Source organism: Hypanus sabinus, chromosome 6 (assembly GCF_030144855.1).
Source record: "Hypanus sabinus isolate sHypSab1 chromosome 6, sHypSab1.hap1, whole genome shotgun sequence".
Classification (NCBI taxonomy): domain Eukaryota; kingdom Metazoa; phylum Chordata; class Chondrichthyes; order Myliobatiformes; family Dasyatidae; genus Hypanus; species Hypanus sabinus.
In genome coordinates, this window is record NC_082711.1 from 119,918,279 (window position 1) to 119,937,633 (window position 19,355).

The window sequence follows — 19,355 nt, forward strand, 5'->3', positions numbered from 1 at the left end:
CCCATCGCACGTCAGGTAAATGTCCAAACCCCCACCATCCCCCATCGCACATCAGATTAATGTCCAAACCCCACCATACCCATCGCACATCAGGTTAATGTCCAAACCCCCACCATCCCCCATCGCACATCAGGTAAATGTCCAAACCCCCACCATCCCCCATCACACATCAGGTAAATCTCCAAACCCCCACCATCCCCCATAGCACATCAGGTAAATGTCCAAACCCCACCATCCCCCATCGCACATCAGGTAAATGTCCAAACCCCCACCATCCCCCATAGCACATCAGGTAAATGTCCAAACCACCACCATCCCCCATAGCACATCAGGTAAATCTCCAAACCCCCACCATTCTCCATTGCACATCAGGTAAATGTCCAAACCCCACCATCCCCCATCGCACATCAGGTAAATATCCAAACGTCCAAAATGCCTCATCGCACATCAGGTAAATATCCAAACGTCCACAATCCCCCATCGCACATCAGGTAAATGTCCAAACCCCACCATCCCCCATCGGACATCAGGTAAATGTCCAAACCCCCACCATCCCCCATAGCACATCAGGTAAATGTCCAAACCACCACAATCCCCCATAGCACATCAGGTAAATGTCCAAACATCCACAATCCTCCATCGCACAACAGGTAAATGTTCAAACCCTCACTATCCCCCATCTCACGTCAGGTAAATGTCCAAACCCACACCATCCCCCATCGCACGTCAGGTAAATGTCCAAACCCCCACCATCCCCCATCGCACATCAGATTAATGTCCAAACCCCACCATACCCATCGCACATCATGTAAATGTCCAAACCCCCACCATCCCCCATCGCACATCAGGTAAATGTCCAAACCCCACCATTCCCCATCGCACATCAGGTAAATCTCCAAACCCCCACCATTCCCCATCGCACATCAGGCAAATGTCCAAACCGCACATCAGGTAAATGTCCAAACCCCACCATCCCCCATCGCACATCAGGTAAATCTCCAAACCCCACCATCCCCCATCGCACATCAGGTAAATGTCCAAACCTCCACCATCCCCCATCGCACGTCAGGTAAATTTCCAAACATCCACAATCCTCCATCGCAGAACAGGTAAATGTTCAAACTCTCACTATCCCCCATCGCACATCAGGTAAATGTCCAAACCCCCACCATTCCCCATCGCACATCAGGTTAATGTCAAAACCCCCACCATCCGCCATCGCACACCAGGTAAATGTCCAAACCCCCACCATCCCCCATCGCACGTCAGGTAAATGTCCAAACCCACACCATCCCCCATCGCACGTCAGGTAAATCTCCAAACCCGCACCATTCCCCATCGCACATCAGGTAAATGTCCAAACCCCCACCATCCCCCATCGCACATCAGGTAAATGTCCAAACCCCCACCATTCCACATCGCACATCAGGTTAATGTCCACCATCCCCCATCGCACATCAGGTAAATGTCCAAACCCCCACCATCCCCCATCGCACATCAGATTAATCTCCAAACCCCACCATACCCATCGCACATCAGGTTAATGTCCAAATCCCCACCATCCCCCATCGCACATCAAGTAAATGTCCAAACCCCCACCATCCCCCATCGCACATCAGGTAAATCTCCAAACCCCCACCGTCCCCCATCGCACATCAGGTAAATGTCCAAACCCCCACCATCCCCCATCGCACATCAGTTAAATGTCCAAACCCCACCATTCCCCATCGCACATCAGGTAAATCTCCAAACGTCCACAATCCCCCATCGCACATCAGGTAAATGTCCAAACCCCACCATCCCCCATCGCACATCAGGTAAATGTCCAAACCCCCACCATCCCCCATAGCACATCAGGTAAATGTCCAAACCACCACCATCCCCCATAGCACATCAGGTAAATGTCCAAACATCCACAATCCTCCATCGCACAACAGGTAAATGTTCAAACCCTCACTATCCCCCATCGCACGTCAGGTAAATGTCCAAATCCACACCATCCCCCATCGCACGTCAGGTAAATGTCCAAACCCCCACCATCCCCCATCGCACATCAGATTAATGTCCAAACCCCACCATACCCATCGCACATCAGGTTAATGTCCAAACCCCCACCATCCCCCATCGCACATCAGGTAAATGTCCAAACCCCCACCATCCCCCATCACACATCAGGTAAATCTCCAAACCCCCACCATCCCCCATAGCACATCAGGTAAATGTCCAAACCCCACCATCCCCCATCGCACATCAGGTAAATGTCCAAACCCCCACCATCCCCCATAGCACATCAGGTAAATGTCCAAACCCCACCATCCCCCATCGCACATCAGGTAAATATCCAAACGTCCAAAATGCCTCATCGCACATCAGGTAAATATCCAAACGTCCACAATCCCCCATCGCACATCAGGTAAATGTCCAAACCCCACCATCCCCCATCGGACATCAGGTAAATGTCCAAACCCCCACCATCCCCCATAGCACATCAGGTAAATGTCCAAACCACCACCATCCCCCATAGCACATCAGGTAAATGTCCAAACATCCACAATCCTCCATCGCACAACAGGTAAATGTTCAAACCCTCACTATCCCCCATCTCACGTCAGGTAAATGTCCAAACCCACACCATCCCCCATCGCACGTCAGGTAAATGTCCAAACCCCCACCATCCCCCATCGCACATCAGATTAATGTCCAAACCCCACCATACCCATCGCACATCAGGTTAATGTCCAAACCCCCACCATCCCCCATCGCACATCAGGTAAATGTCCAAAACCCCACCATCCCCCATCACACATCAGGTAAATCTCCAAACCCCCACCATCCCCCATAGCACATCAGGTAAATGTCCAAACCCCCACCATCCCCCATCGCACATCAGGTAAATGTCCAAACCATCACCATCCCCCATCGCACATCAGGTAAATGTCCAAACCCCCACCATCCCCCATCGCACATCAGGTAAATGTCCAAACCCCCACCATCCCCCATCGCACATCAGTTAAATGTCCAAACCCAACCATTCCCCATCGCACATCAGGTAAATCTCCAAACCCCCACCATTCCCCATCGCACATCAGGTAAATGTCCAAACCCCACGATCCCCCATCGCACATCAGGTAAATATCCAAACGTCCAAAATCCCTCATCGCACATCAGGTAAATATCCAAACGTCCACAATCCCCCATCGCACATCCGGTAAGTGTCCAAACACCCACCATTCCCCATCGCACGTCAGGTAAATCTCCAAACCCCCACCATTCCCCATCGCACATCAGGTAAATGTCCAAACCCCCACCATCCCCCATCGCACTTCAGGTAAATCTCCAAACCCCCACCATCCCCCATCGCACATCAGGTAAATCTCCAAACCCCCACCATCCCCCATCGCACGTCAGGTAAATCTCCAAACCCCCACCATTCCCCATCGCACATCTGGTAAATCTCCAAACCTCCACCATCCCCCATCGCACATCAGGTAAATCTCCAAACCCCCACCACCCCACATCGCACATCAGGTAAATCTACAAACCCCCACCATCCCCCATCGCACTTCAGGTAAATCTCCAAACCCCCACCATCCCCCATCGCACATCAGGTAAATCTCCAAACCCCCACCATCCCCCATCGCACGTCAGGTAAATCTCCAAACCCCCAACATTCCCCATCGCACATCTGGTAAATCTCCAAACCTCCACCATCCCCCATCGCACATCAGGTAAATCTCCAAACCCCCACCACCCCACATCGCACATCAGGTAAATCTACAAACCCGCACCATTCCCCATCGCACATCAGGTAAATGTCCAAACCCCCACCATCCCCCATCGCACATCAGGTTAATAATCAAACGTACATAATACTCCATCGCACATCAGGTTTATGTCCAAACCCCACCATACAAATCGCACATCAGGTTAATGTCCAAACCCACACCATCCCCCATCGCACGTCAAGTATATGTCCAGACGTCCACCATTCCCCATTGCACATCAGGTAAATGTCAAAACCCCCACCATCCCCCATCGCACATCAGGTAAATTTCCAGACCCCCACCATTCCCCATCGCACATCAGGTAAATGTCCAAACACCACCATCCCCCATCGCACATCAGGTAAATGTCCAAACCCCCACCATCGCCCATCGCACATCAGGTAAATGTCCAAACCTCCACCATTCCACATCGCACATCAGGTAAATGTCCAAACGTCCACGATCACCCATCGCACGTCGGGTAAATGTCCAAACCCCCACCATCCCCCATCGCACATCAGGTAAATGTCCAAACCTCCACCATTCCACATCGCACATCAGGTAAATGTCCAAACCCCCACCATCCCCCATCGCACATCAGGTAAATATCCAAACGTCCCCAATCCTCCATCGCACATCAGGTAAATGTCCAAACCCCCACCATTCCCCATCGCACATCAGGTAAATCTCCAAACCCCAACATACCCCATCGCACATCAGGTAAATGTCCAAACCCCACCATTCCCCATCGCACATCAGGTAAATCTCCAAACCCCCACCATTCCCCATCGCACATCAGGGAAATGTCCAAACCCCACCATCCCCCATCGCACATCAGGTAAATCTCCAAACCCCACCATCCCCCATCGCACATCAGGTAAATGTCCAAACCTCCACCATCCCCCATCGCACGTCAGGTAAATTTCGAAACATCCACAATCCTCCATCGCACAACAGGTAAATGTTCAAACCCTCACTATCCCCCATCGCACGTCAGGTAAATGTCCAAACCCCCACCATCCCCCATCGCACGTCAGGTAAATCTCCAAACCCCCACCATCCCACATCGCACATCAGGTAAATCTCCAAACCCCCACCATCCCCCATCGCACGTCAGGTAAATCTCCAAACCCCCACCATTCCCCATCGCACATCTGGTAAATCTCCAAACCCCCACCATCCCCCATCGCACATCAGGTAAATCTCCAAACCCCCACCATCCCCCATCACACATCAGGTAAATCTCCAAACCCCCACCATCCCCCATCGCACATCAGGTTAATAATCAAACGTCCATAATACTCCATCGCACATCAGGTTAATGTCCAAATCCCACCATACCCATCGCACATCAGGTTAATGTCCAAACCCACACCATCCCCCATCGCACGTCAAGTTTATGTCCAGACGTCCACCATTCCCCATTGCACATCAGGTAAATGTCAAAACCCCCACCATCCCCCTTCGCACATCAGGTAAATGTCCAAACCCCCACCATTCCCCATCGCACATCAGGTAAATCTCCAAACCTCCACCATTCCACATCGCACATCAGGTAAATGTCCAAACGTCCACAATCACCCATCGAACGTCGGGTAAATGTCCAAACCCCCACCATCCCCCATCGCACATCAGGTAAATGTCCAAACCTACACCATTCCACATCGCACATCAGGTAAATGTCCAAACGTCCAACATCCCCCATCGCACATCAGGTAAATATCCAAACGTCTACAATCCTCCATCGCACATCAGGTAAATGTACAAACCCCCACCATTCCCCATCGCACATCAGGTAAATCTCCAAACCCCCACCATTCCCCATCGCACATTAGGGAAATGTCCAAACCCCAGCATCTCCCATCGCACATCAGGTAAATCTCCAAACCCCACCATCCCACATCGCACATCAGGTAAATGTCCAAACGTCCACAATCACCCATCGCACGACAGGTAAATGTCCAAACCCCCACCATCCCCCATCGCACGTCAGGTAAATGTCCAAACCCCCACCATCCCCCATCGCACATCAGGTAAATGTCCAAACCTCCACCATTCCACATCGCACATCAGGTAAATATCCAAACGTCCAACATCCCCCATCGCACATCAGGTAAATATCCAAACGTCCACAATCCTCCATCGCACATCAGGTAAATGTCCAAACCCCACCATCCCCCATCGCACATCAGGTAAATGTCCAAACCCCACCATTCCCCATTGCACATCAGGTAAATCTCCAAACCCCCACCATTCCCCATCGTACATCAGTTAAATGTCCAAACCCCACCATCCACTATCGCACATCAGGTAAATCTCCAAACCCCACCATCCCCCATTGCACATCAGGTAAATGTGCAAACCTCCACCATCCCCCATCGCACGTCAGGTAAATTTCCAAACATCCACAATCCTCCATCGCACATCAAGTAAATGTCCAAACCCCCACCATCCCCCATCGCACATCAGGTAAATGTCCAAACCCCACCATCCCCCATCACACATCAGGTAAATGTCCAAACCCCACCATCCCCCATCGCACAGAAGGTAAATGTCCAAACCCCACCATTCCCCATCGCACATCAGATTAATGTCCAAACCCCACCATACCCATCGCACATCAGGTTAATGTCCAAACCCCCACCATCCCCCATCGCACATCAGGTAAATGTCCAAAACCCCACCATCCCCCATCACACATCAGGTAAATCTCCAAACCCCCACCATCCCCCATAGCACATCAGGTAAATGTCCAAACCCCCACCATCCCCCATCGCACATCAGGTAAATGTCCAAACCATCACCATCCCCCATCGCACATCAGGTAAATGTCCAAACCCCCACCATCCCCCATCGCACATCAGGTAAATGTCCAAACCCCCACCATCCCCCATCGCACATCAGTTAAATGTCCAAACCCAACCATTCCCCATCGCACATCAGGTAAATCTCCAAACCCCCACCATTCCCCATCGCACATCAGGTAAATGTCCAAACCCCACGATCCCCCATCGCACATCAGGTAAATATCCAAACGTCCAAAATCCCTCATCGCACATCAGGTAAATATCCAAACGTCCACAATCCCCCATCGCACATCCGGTAAGTGTCCAAACACCCACCATTCCCCATCGCAAGTCAGGTAAATCTCCAAACCCCCACCATTCCCCATCGCACATCAGGTAAATGTCCAAACCCCCACCATCCCCCATCGCACTTCAGGTAAATCTCCAAACCCCCACCATCCCCCATCGCACATCAGGTAAATCTCCAAACCCCCACCATCCCCCATCGCACGTCAGGTAAATCTCCAAACCCCCACCATTCCCCATCGCACATCTGGTAAATCTCCAAACCTCCACCATCCCCCATCGCACATCAGGTAAATCTCCAAACCCCCACCACCCCACATCGCACATCAGGTAAATCTACAAACCCCCACCATCCCCCATCGCACTTCAGGTAAATCTCCAAACCCCCACCATCCCCCATCGCACATCAGGTAAATCTCCAAACCCCCACCATCCCCCATCGCACGTCAGGTAAATCTCCAAACCCCCACCATTCCCCATCGCACATCTGGTAAATCTCCAAACCTCCACCATCCCCCATCGCACATCAGGTAAATCTCCAAACCCCCACCACCCCACATCGCACATCAGGTAAATCTACAAACCCGCACCATTCCCCATCGCACATCAGGTAAATGTCCAAACCCCCACCATCCCCCATCGCACATCAGGTTAATAATCAAACGTACATAATACTCCATCGCACATCAGGTTTATGTCCAAACCCCACCATACAAATCGCACATCAGGTTAATGTCCAAACCCACACCATCCCCCATCGCACGTCAAGTATATGTCCAGACGTCCACCATTCCCCATTGCACATCAGGTAAATGTCAAAACCCCCACCATCCCCCATCGCACATCAGGTAAATTTCCAGACCCCCACCATTCCCCATCGCACATCAGGTAAATGTCCAAACACCACCATCCCCCATCGCACATCAGGTAAATGTCCAAACCCCCACCATCGCCCATCGCACATCAGGTAAATGTCCAAACCTCCACCATTCCACATCGCACATCAGGTAAATGTCCAAACGTCCACGATCACCCATCGCACGTCGGGTAAATGTCCAAACCCCCACCATCCCCCATCGCACATCAGGTAAATGTCCAAACCTCCACCATTCCACATCGCACATCAGGTAAATGTCCAAACCCCCACCATCCCCCATCGCACATCAGGTAAATATCCAAACGTCCCCAATCCTCCATCGCACATCAGGTAAATGTCCAAACCCCCACCATTCCCCATCGCACATCAGGTAAATCTCCAAACCCCAACATACCCCATCGCACATCAGGTAAATGTCCAAACCCCACCATTCCCCATCGCACATCAGGTAAATCTCCAAACCCCCACCATTCCCCATCGCACATCAGGGAAATGTCCAAACCCCACCATCCCCCATCGCACATCAGGTAAATCTCCAAACCCCACCATCCCCCATCGCACATCAGGTAAATGTCCAAACCTCCACCATCCCCCATCGCACGTCAGGTAAATTTCGAAACATCCACAATCCTCCATCGCACAACAGGTAAATGTTCAAACCCTCACTATCCCCCATCGCACGTCAGGTAAATGTCCAAACCCCCACCATCCCCCATCGCACGTCAGGTAAATCTCCAAACCCCCACCATCCCACATCGCACATCAGGTAAATCTCCAAACCCCCACCATCCCCCATCGCACGTCAGGTAAATCTCCAAACCCCCACCATTCCCCATCGCACATCTGGTAAATCTCCAAACCCCCACCATCCCCCATCGCACATCAGGTAAATCTCCAAACCCCCACCATCCCCCATCACACATCAGGTAAATCTCCAAACCCGCAGCATTCCCCATCGCACATCAGGTAAATGTCCAAACCCCCACCATCCCCCATCGCACATCAGGTTAATAATCAAACGTCCATAATACTCCATCGCACATCAGGTTAATGTCCAAATCCCACCATACCCATCGCACATCAGGTTAATGTCCAAACCCACACCATCCCCCATCGCACGTCAAGTTTATGTCCAGACGTCCACCATTCCCCATTGCACATCAGGTAAATGTCAAAACCCCCACCATCCCCCTTCGCACATCAGGTAAATGTCCAAACCCCCACCATTCCCCATCGCACATCAGGTAAATCTCCAAACCTCCACCATTCCACATCGCACATCAGGTAAATGTCCAAACGTCCACAATCACCCATCGAACGTCGGGTAAATGTCCAAACCCCCACCATCCCCCATCGCACATCAGGTAAATGTCCAAACCTACACCATTCCACATCGCACATCAGGTAAATGTCCAAACGTCCACAATCACCCATCGAACGTCGGGTAAATGTCCAAACCCCCACCATCCCCCATCGCACATCAGGTAAATGTCCAAACCTACACCATTCCACATCGCACATCAGGTAAATATCCAAACGTCTACAATCCTCCATCGCACATCAGGTAAATGTACAAACCCCCACCATTCCCCATCGCACATCAGGTAAATCTCCAAACCCCCACCATTCCCCATCGCACATTAGGGAAATGTCCAAACCCCAGCATCTCCCATCGCACATCAGGTAAATCTCCAAACCCCACCATCCCACATCGCACATCAGGTAAATGTCCAAACGTCCACAATCACCCATCGCACGACAGGTAAATGTCCAAACCCCCACCATCCCCCATCGCACGTCAGGTAAATGTCCAAACCCCCACCATCCCCCATCGCACATCAGGTAAATGTCCAAACCTCCACCATTCCACATCGCACATCAGGTAAATATCCAAACGTCCAACATCCCCCATCGCACATCAGGTAAATATCCAAACGTCCACAATCCTCCATCGCACATCAGGTAAATGTCCAAACCCCACCATCCCCCATCGCACATCAGGTAAATGTCCAAACCCCACCATTCCCCATTGCACATCAGGTAAATCTCCAAACCCCCACCATTCCCCATCGTACATCAGTTAAATGTCCAAACCCCACCATCCACTATCGCACATCAGGTAAATCTCCAAACCCCACCATCCCCCATTGCACATCAGGTAAATGTGCAAACCTCCACCATCCCCCATCGCACGTCAGGTAAATTTCCAAACATCCACAATCCTCCATCGCACATCAAGTAAATGTCCAAACCCCCACCATCCCCCATCGCACATCAGGTAAATGTCCAAACCCCACCATCCCCCATCACACATCAGGTAAATGTCCAAACCCCACCATCCCCCATCGCACAGAAGGTAAATGTCCAAACCCCACCATTCCCCATCGCACATCAGGTAAATCTCCAAACCCCCACCATTCCCCATCGCACATCAGGGAAATGTCCAAACCCCACCATCCCCCATCGCACATCAGGTAAATCTCCAAACCCCACCATCCCCCATCGCACATCAGGTAAATGTCCAAACCTCCACCATCCCCCATCGCACGTCAGGTAAATTTCGAAACATCCACAATCCTCCATCGCACAACAGGTAAATGTTCAAACCCTCACTATCCCCCATCGCACGTCAGGTAAATGTCCAAACCCCCACCATCCCCCATCGCACGTCAGGTAAATCTCCAAACCCCCACCATCCCACATCGCACATCAGGTAAATCTCCAAACCCCCACCATCCCCCATCGCACGTCAGGTAAATCTCCAAACCCCCACCATTCCCCATCGCACATCTGGTAAATCTCCAAACCCCCACCATCCCCCATCGCACATCAGGTAAATCTCCAAACCCCCACCATCCCCCATCACACATCAGGTAAATCTCCAAACCCGCAGCATTCCCCATCGCACATCAGGTAAATGTCCAAACCCCCACCATCCCCCATCGCACATCAGGTTAATAATCAAACGTCCATAATACTCCATCGCACATCAGGTTAATGTCCAAATCCCACCATACCCATCGCACATCAGGTTAATGTCCAAACCCACACCATCCCCCATCGCACGTCAAGTTTATGTCCAGACGTCCACCATTCCCCATTGCACATCAGGTAAATGTCAAAACCCCCACCATCCCCCTTCGCACATCAGGTAAATGTCCAAACCCCCACCATTCCCCATCGCACATCAGGTAAATCTCCAAACCTCCACCATTCCACATCGCACATCAGGTAAATGTCCAAACGTCCACAATCACCCATCGCACGTCGGGTAAATGTCCAAACCCCCACCATCCCCCATCGCACATCAGGTAAATGTCCAAACCCCACCATACCCATCGCACATCAGGTTAATGTCCAAACCCCCACCATCCCCCATCGCACATCAGGTAAATGTCCAAACCCCCACCATCCCCCATCACACATCAGGTAAATCTCCAAACCCCCACCATCCCCCATAGCACATCAGGTAAATGTCCAAACCCCCACCATCCGCCATCGCACATCAGGTAAATGTCCAAACCATCACCATCCCCCATCGCACATCAGGTAAATGTCCAAACCCCCACCATCCCCCATCGCACATCAGGTAAATGTCCAAACCCCCACCATTCCCCATCGCACGTCGGGTAAATGTCCAAACCCCCACCATTCCCCATTGCACATCAGGTAAATATCCAAACGTCCAACATCCCCCATCGCACATCAGGTAAATATCCAAACGTCCACAATCCTCCATCGCACATCAGGTAAATGTCCAAACCCCCACCATACCTCATTGCACATCAGGTAAATCTCCAAACACCCACCAGTCCCCATCGCACATCAGGTAAATGTCCACCATCCCCCATCGCATATCAGGTAAATGTCCAAACCCCACCATCCCCCATCGCACATCAGGTAAATATCCAAACGTCCAAAATCCCTCATCGCACATCAGGTAAATATCCAAACGTCCACAATCCCCCATCGCACATCAGGTAAATGTCCAAACCCCCACCATCCCCCATCGCACATCAGGTAAATGTCCAAACCCCACCATCCCCCATCGCACATCAGGTAAATATCCAAATGTCCACAATCCCCCATCGCACATCAGGTAAATTTCCGAACCCCCACCGTCCCCCATCGCAGATCAGGTAAATATCCAAACGTCCACAATCCCCCATCGCACATCAGGTAAATGTCCAAACACCCACCAATCCCCATCGCACTTCAGGTAAATGTCCAAACCCCCACCATCCCCGATAGCACATCAGGTAAATGTCCAAACAACCACCATCCCCCATAGCACATCAGGTAAATCTCCAAACCCCCACCATTCCCCATCGCACATCTGGTAAATGTCCAAACCCCCACCATCCCCCATCGCACATCAGATAAATGTCCAAACCCCCACCATTCCCCATCTCACATCAGGTAAATCTCCAAACCCCCACCATCCCCCGTCGCACGTCAGGTAAATGTCCAAACATCCACAATCCTCGATCGCACAACAGGTGAATGTTCAAACCCTCACTATCCCCCATCGCACGTCAGGTAAATGTCCAAACCCCCAACATCCCCCATCGCACGTCAGGTAAATCTCCAAACCCCCACCATTCCCCATCGCAGATCAGGTAAATGTCCAAACCCCCACCATCCCCCATCGCACATCAGGTAAATGTCAAAACCCCCACCATTCCCCAGCGCACATGAGGTAAATTTCAAAACCCCCACCATCCCCCATCGCACATCAGGTAAATTTCCAAACACCCACCATTCCCCATCGCACATCAGGTTCATGTCCAAACCCCCACCATCCCCCATTGCACATCAGGTAAATGTCCAAACCCCACCATCCCCCATCGCACATCAGGTTAATGTCCAAACCCCCACCATTCCCCATCGCACATCAGGTAAATGTCCAGACGTCCACAATCCTCCATCGCACATCAGGTAAATGTCCAGACGTCCACTATTCCCCATCGCACATCAGGTAAATGTCCAAACCCCACCATCCCCCATCGCACATCAGGTTAATGTCCAAACCCCCACCATTCCCCATCGCACATCAGGTAAATGTCCAGACGTCCACAATCCCCCATCGCACATCAGGTAAATGTCAAAACCCCCACCATCCCCCATCGCACATCAGGTAAATGTCAAAACCCCCACCATCCCCCATCGCACATCAGGTAAATGTCAAAACCCCCACCATTCCCCAGCGCACATCAGGTAAATTTCAAAACCCCCACCATCCCCCATCGCACATCAGGTAAATGTCCAAACACCCACCATTCCCCATCGCACATCAGGTAAATGTCCAAACCCCACCATTCCCCATCGCACATCAGGTAAATGTCCAAACACCCACCATCCCCCATCGCACATCAGGTTAATGTCCAAACCCCCACCATTCCCCATCGCACATCAGGTAAATGTCCAGACGTCCACTATTCCCCATCGCACATCAGGTAAATGTCAAAACCCCCACCATCCCCCATCGCACATCAGGTAAATGTCAAAACCCCCACCATTCCCCAGCGCACATCAGGTAAATTTCAAAACCCCCACCATCCCCCATCGCACATCAGGTAAATGTCCAAACACCCACCATTCCCCATCGCACATCAGGTAAATGTCCAAACCCCCACCATTCCCCATCGCACATCAGGTAAATGTCCAAATTCTCACCATTCCCCATCGCACATCAGGTAAATGTGCAGACGTCCACCATCCCCCATCGCACATCAGGTAAATGTCCAAACCCCCACCATCCCCCATTTGCACAGCAGGTAAATTTGCAAACCCCTACCATCCCCCATCGCACATCAGTGGACGGGATAGATACAGACTGAAACCCTCTCCACACTGTCCCATCACACACTTCCAGCGTTACACACAGAGTGAAACCCCCTCCAGACTGTCCCATCACCCTCTCCCAGGGTCAGACACAGAGTGAAACTCCGTCTACACTGTCCCATCACAGACTCCCAGGGTCAGACACAGAGTGAAACTCCGTCTACACTGTCCCATCACACACTCCCAGGGTCAGACACAGAGTGAAACTCCCTCTACACTGTCCCTTCACACATTCCCAGGGTCAGATACAGAGTGAAACTCCGTCTACACTGTCCCATCACACACTCCCAGGATCAGAGACAGAGTGAAACTCCCTCTACACTGTCCCATCACACACTCCCAGGGTCAGACACAGAGTGAACCTCCCTCTACACTGTCCCATCACACACTCCCAGGGTCAGACACAGAGTGAACCTCCCTCTACACTGTCCCATCACACACTTCCAGCGTTACACACAGAGTGAAACCCCCTCCAGACTGTCCCATCACCCTCTCCCAGGGTCAGATACAGAGTGAAACTCCGTCTACACTGTCCCATCACAGACTCCCAGGGTCAGACACAGAGTGAAACTCCCTCTACACTGTCCCATCACACACTCCCAGGGCCAGATACAGAGTGAAACTCCATCTACCCTGTCCCATCACCCTCTCCCAGGTTTAGACACAGAGTGAAACTCCCTCTACACTGTCCCATCACCCTCTCCCAGGGCCAGATACAGAGTGAAACTCCGTCTACCCTGTCCCATCACCCTCTCCCAGGGTCAGACACAGAGTGAAACTCCCTCTACACTGTCCCATCACACAATGCCAGGGTTAGACACTGAGTGAAACTCAGTCTACACTGTCTCATCACACACTCCCAGGGTCAGACACAGAGTGAAACTCCCTCTATACTGCCCCATCACACACTCCCAGGGTCAGACACAGAGTGAAACTCCGTCTATACTGTCCCATCACACACTCCCAGGGTCAGACACAGAGTGAAACTCCCTCCAGACTGTCCCATCACCCTCTCCCAGGGTTAGACACAGAGTGAAACCCCCTCCAGAGTGTCCTATCACCCTCTCCCAGGGTTAGACACAGAGTGAAACTCCCTCTACACTGTCCCATCACCCTCTCCCAGGGTCAGACACAGAGTGAAACTCCCTCCAGACTGTCCCATCTCCCTATCCCTGGGTTAGACTCGGAGTGAAACTCCCTCCACGCTTTCCCGTCACACACTCCCAGACGTCCGCCTGCTGAAGAACTGGCGTCTGTCTTGCTCTTGTGAGCGGACTACAAGATCTTTGCCCGGGCAATGGCCAACTGTCTTGTTTCGATAATGAGGCAGGTGATCCATCCTGACAAATCTTACACGTCCCGGGCTGCTCCATCCAAGACAATGTCCACCTGGTATGGGATCTGATCCGCATTCAGCATGAGACTTGGCCCCTGACAGCGTTTCTTTCTCTTGACCAGGAGAAGGCATTTCTCCAGGTAAACTACAGTTTCCTGGTGGGCACTCTGCAGGCTTTTGGGCTCGGACCACACTTTGTGGCCCGAGTTCGGCTCCTATACTCTGCCGCAGACTGCCTTGTTAAGATCAACGGATCACTGGCAGCGCCCATTCCCTTCAGGAGTGGAGTACGTCAGGGCGCTCCATGTCCAGTCAATTGTTTGCAGTTTGTGTCGAGCCATTCCTGAGCCTTCTTCAGGGAAGGCTGACAGGTCTGGATCAGCATTAACCAGACACTGAGGTGATCCTCTTGGCCTACGCCAACGATGTACTCCTCATGGTGACAGATCCCAGTGACCAACAGAGGATGTGCGAGTGCCAAGAAGTTTTCTCGGCTGCATCCTCCACTAGGATCAACCGGGCGAAATATTCCCGGCTTTTAGAGGGTCAGTGGCAGGCGGACTCCCTGCCGGAGGAGATGAGAGCTTTTGAGTGGAGCACCAGACGTCTTCTCTATCTGGGAGACTACCTGAGTCCTTCTGGGGAGACCTGGCTGGCGAACTGGCAGGACCTGGAGACAAAAGTCATGGCCCAGCTGGGGCGCTGGTCAGGCCTTCTCAGGGTGCTTTCCTATCGAGGCAGGGTGGTGGTCATAAAGCAGCTGGTGGCCTCCATGTTGTGGTACTGGATGGTCACCTTGGCCCCTCCTGCCCCGTTTGTTGCAAGACTGCAGAGGAAGTTAGTGGACTTCTTCTGGGGCAGCAGGAAACACTGGGTCTCCGCAACGGCCTTGAGTCTCCCAGTGGGAGAGGGCGGACAATCGCTGGTGTGCGTTCAAATGCGACTGGCAGCTCTCCGACTCAGGACTCTGCAGAGATTCCTGTACACCGAGCACCCTCCCAAGTGGCACGTGTGGACGACATTCATCCTCAGGAGGGGCTGCTGTCTTAACAAAGACATGCGGCTACCACCAGCGGGCATCAGCCGTGCTGCTTTGCGGAGTCTGCCCGGCTTCTGTCAGGACCTACTGAGAGTCTGGAACATGGTCGCCTCAGGCCGGGAATCCCCTCCTCTGGCAGAGGGCGGAATCCTGGCCGACCGTTTCCTGACCTCAGTGAATGTCGGTGCGGCTCAGGTGCGTGGACCTGAGCTGCTTGTCGGGCCCAGGCCCCGCAACCTTATCCGAACGCCATGTCCACACAACTTGAGCTGTCTCTCCTCGACACCCACAGTCCCATTCAGGGATGCAAGTAGGAGGTATCTGTATGGGCTGCTGTTCCACACCCTCCACTTGCCCTTGTCCACCATCCCAACACGCCATGGCGGTCGGTCTTTCCACCTGGAAGTGAAGAGAGTCCCCGCTGGAAGTCCCTTTACGAGGGGGTTCTTCCCATGCACCTGGGGGATCTCAGCTGGAGGGTGCTGCATAGAGCGGTGCCCTGCAATATGTTCTTCAGTTTGTACAGAGACCTCCCAGCTGCATGTCACTTCTGTGGGCTGGAGGAGACCGTGTACCACATATACATGGAGAGTGTGAGGCTGCAGCCCCTTTTTGCGTATTTGTGTGGGCTGCTTCTTGCCTTCTGGTTGCATTTTAGCCCCACCCTATATATATATATAGTCATCCAGTAAGGAGGGGGGCATGGAGAGATGAGTTTATCCTTGTCAACTTGCTCCTGAGGCAGGCAAAATCAGCCATCCGTGGGTCTTGGAAATGGGTGGCAGGAGGATCTGCCCAGGTAGACTGCTTGGCAATGTTTAAGGGGTGTGGTATGTTCGTGCCCGGGTAAATATGGAGAAGGAACACGCATGTGCTGTCCACGCTGACCTTAGAGGCATTCCAAGACTGTTGGGCTCTCAGAGATGGAAACATTTTAGTTTAATGTGTATTTATTTGTAGTGAAGTAATTGTGTTAGTTACTGTTTTGTATACATAACACTGAATTTATAATAAAGATATTTTGTATATTAAAAAAAAGGGTTAGACACAGAGTGAAACTCCCTCCACACTGTCCCATCACACATGCCTACAGTGTAGGTTAGATACAGAGCCAAACCTCTCCATGTTGCCGGAAGTTGCACTGAGTCAGTCTAACACCCATCTCTCTCCCTCTCTCTCTCTCTTTCTCAGGGAAGATGCTACACCGCCTCTCAGCTCTGCTCCAAGTGTTCGCTCTGTTAAAAGTTACAAGGCCCATCAGACACGCAAATCAGAGAGGGTATATTTCCATAATACTGTTCCAGCTGTTGACAGCACACAGCCTCTGAAGTCGGACCAGCCTGTGCCATCTCACCACCTGCCAGTAATCCTGGATGAGGGGTCAAGGCTGGACTTTGTGGTGTGAGATCTTTGTCCATGCTACCATGGAGAGGTCCCCTGTCAGAGGATGCCTCCATGGTGGAAGAGTTACTCTCCACAACACAAGAGGGCATTTTCACAGCAGAGCAGTGTATCTCCATGGTGGCAAGGGTATCTCCGCAGCAGAGGGAGTGTCCCCCTTACAGAGATGTGCCTTCACGGTGGAAGAAGGTTTCTGCGTGGTAGACTTTTGTCTCTATAGAGGTGATGATCTCCACAGTGATGAAGGGTGCGAGTGCCTCCATAGTGCAGGGGGAACTGAGTACACTGAGGTGAATAGGGTATCTCCACAATGGGGGGAGGGTAATTGGCATAGTGTGAATGGGCGGGGGTCCGTGGATCCACCCTGTGAAGCAGGAGAGCTCGGTCGGTGATCTGGTTTCTGTATCGTGACTGATGGCTGTGATGGTCACATATCCGTACAGCAGGGGAGGGGCACATGGTGCAGAAGGTTTCCCCATAACCAGGAAGTGTCCTTGGTACTGGATAATCCCCAGAGTGGAGGTAATCCCACAGTGCAAATGGTCCCCACAGTGGAGCTGATCCCACAGTACAAATGGTCCTCACAGTGGAGGTAATCCCACAGTGCAAATGGTCCCCACAGTGGAGGCGATCCCATGGTGCAAATGGTCCCCACAGCGGAGGCGATCCCATGGTGTAAATGGTCCCCACAGTGGAGGTAATCTCACAGTGCAAATTGTCCCCAGAGTGGAGGCGATCCCATGGTGCAAATGGTCCCCACTGGAGGTAAACCCATGGTGCAAATGGTCCCCACAGTGCAGGGCAGAGGGCAGTCTTGTCTGGATCTTGATTTGAGAGTGTGGCTGGGGAGGGTGTTTCAAGGATTCGCAGTGAAAGCAGATCTCCACAGCAGAGAAGGTCCCATGGTGGAGGAGGCCTAACAGTGGATAAATGCTCCACCACAGAGACAGCCCCATGGTGGAGAGAGGTCGAACAGTGGTTACTCCCCTGTGTAGACACAGCCCCATGGTAGAGAGATCAAACATTGGATGATGTTCCCTCTGCGAGAAGTCCCACAGCAGAGGGAGGTGACTGAGCTGTACCACTGCAATAAGTAGAAGTCTAACTATGGATGAAGTTCCAACAGCAGAGGAAGCCCCATGGTGGAGGGAGATAATCATACTGTTCATCTGAAATAAATAAATAACCTAAATTGATCCTCTGGAAGATTACTGTGGTCTGGAGCCAAAAGATATGGAGGAGATCTCAAATAGATGTGTATTCACTGTCAGGGGATGGACACAGAGTTTACAGAAGTGAGGCAGGCAGCAGAGCGGTCATGGACTGTATAGAGGAGAGGGAGGTGTTTACCCTCGAGGCAAATTGATGGTTCAATTTAATACCAGTGAACTACAATATACAGCCTGGAATTCTTACTCTTCACGGACATCCACCAAACAGAAAAAAACAAAGAATGAATGACAGAAAACATTAGAACCCCCAAAGCCTCCTCCCCTCCCATGCACACGCTCTCCCCCCCCCACCCCACCCCACACTTGCTCCAGGAAAAGCATCAACCTCCACCACCCAGTTAATAGCACAGCCCTCGGAGACCTTGATCTAGAGTCCATCCCAACACATTGACTCTCTGTCATTAGTGAGGGAGGGGGATGGTATCAATCCTGCAGCAAACGAGAGGGGAGAGTAACAGCTCACTGCAGTCTGCAGCATCGAGGACCAGCAGCCTTTCGCTCACCATCGGGACAGAGAGAGATTGCCTAAGTACCTTCTTTCAGCTGCAGCATTCTCTGCCGTTCTGATGTTTCAGTAGTGCTCCAGAGATATACTGGGACTTCCGCAAGGCCGCACCCTGAAGCCGCACTGCTTCCAGCCCTCACCTGGAGATTTCAAAGTGCCAGGCTGCTCCGCAAGTTCGGTAGGGTTGCTAAATACCCAAAGCCTGACAAGGTGTTCCCTTGGACCCTATGGAGGCTAGTGCAGAAACTGCAGGGGTCTAGTAGAG

The 19,355-nt window shown here is 51.9% G+C and overlaps 1 protein-coding gene across 3 annotated transcripts in view; it reads left to right on the plus strand.

Annotated features, from left to right (window-relative positions):
- The window catches only part of LOC132395791 (coxsackievirus and adenovirus receptor homolog), a 122,173-nt gene that overhangs the window by 43,393 nt on the left and 59,425 nt on the right, over positions 1 to 19,355 (plus strand). For all 3 annotated transcript variants that reach the window (XM_059972832.1, XM_059972833.1, XM_059972834.1), the window contains one exon: positions 17,144 to 17,231. In XM_059972832.1, the coding sequence (XP_059828815.1) occupies positions 17,144 to 17,231 (88 nt within the window). The remainder of the gene's footprint in view (positions 1 to 17,143; positions 17,232 to 19,355) is intronic.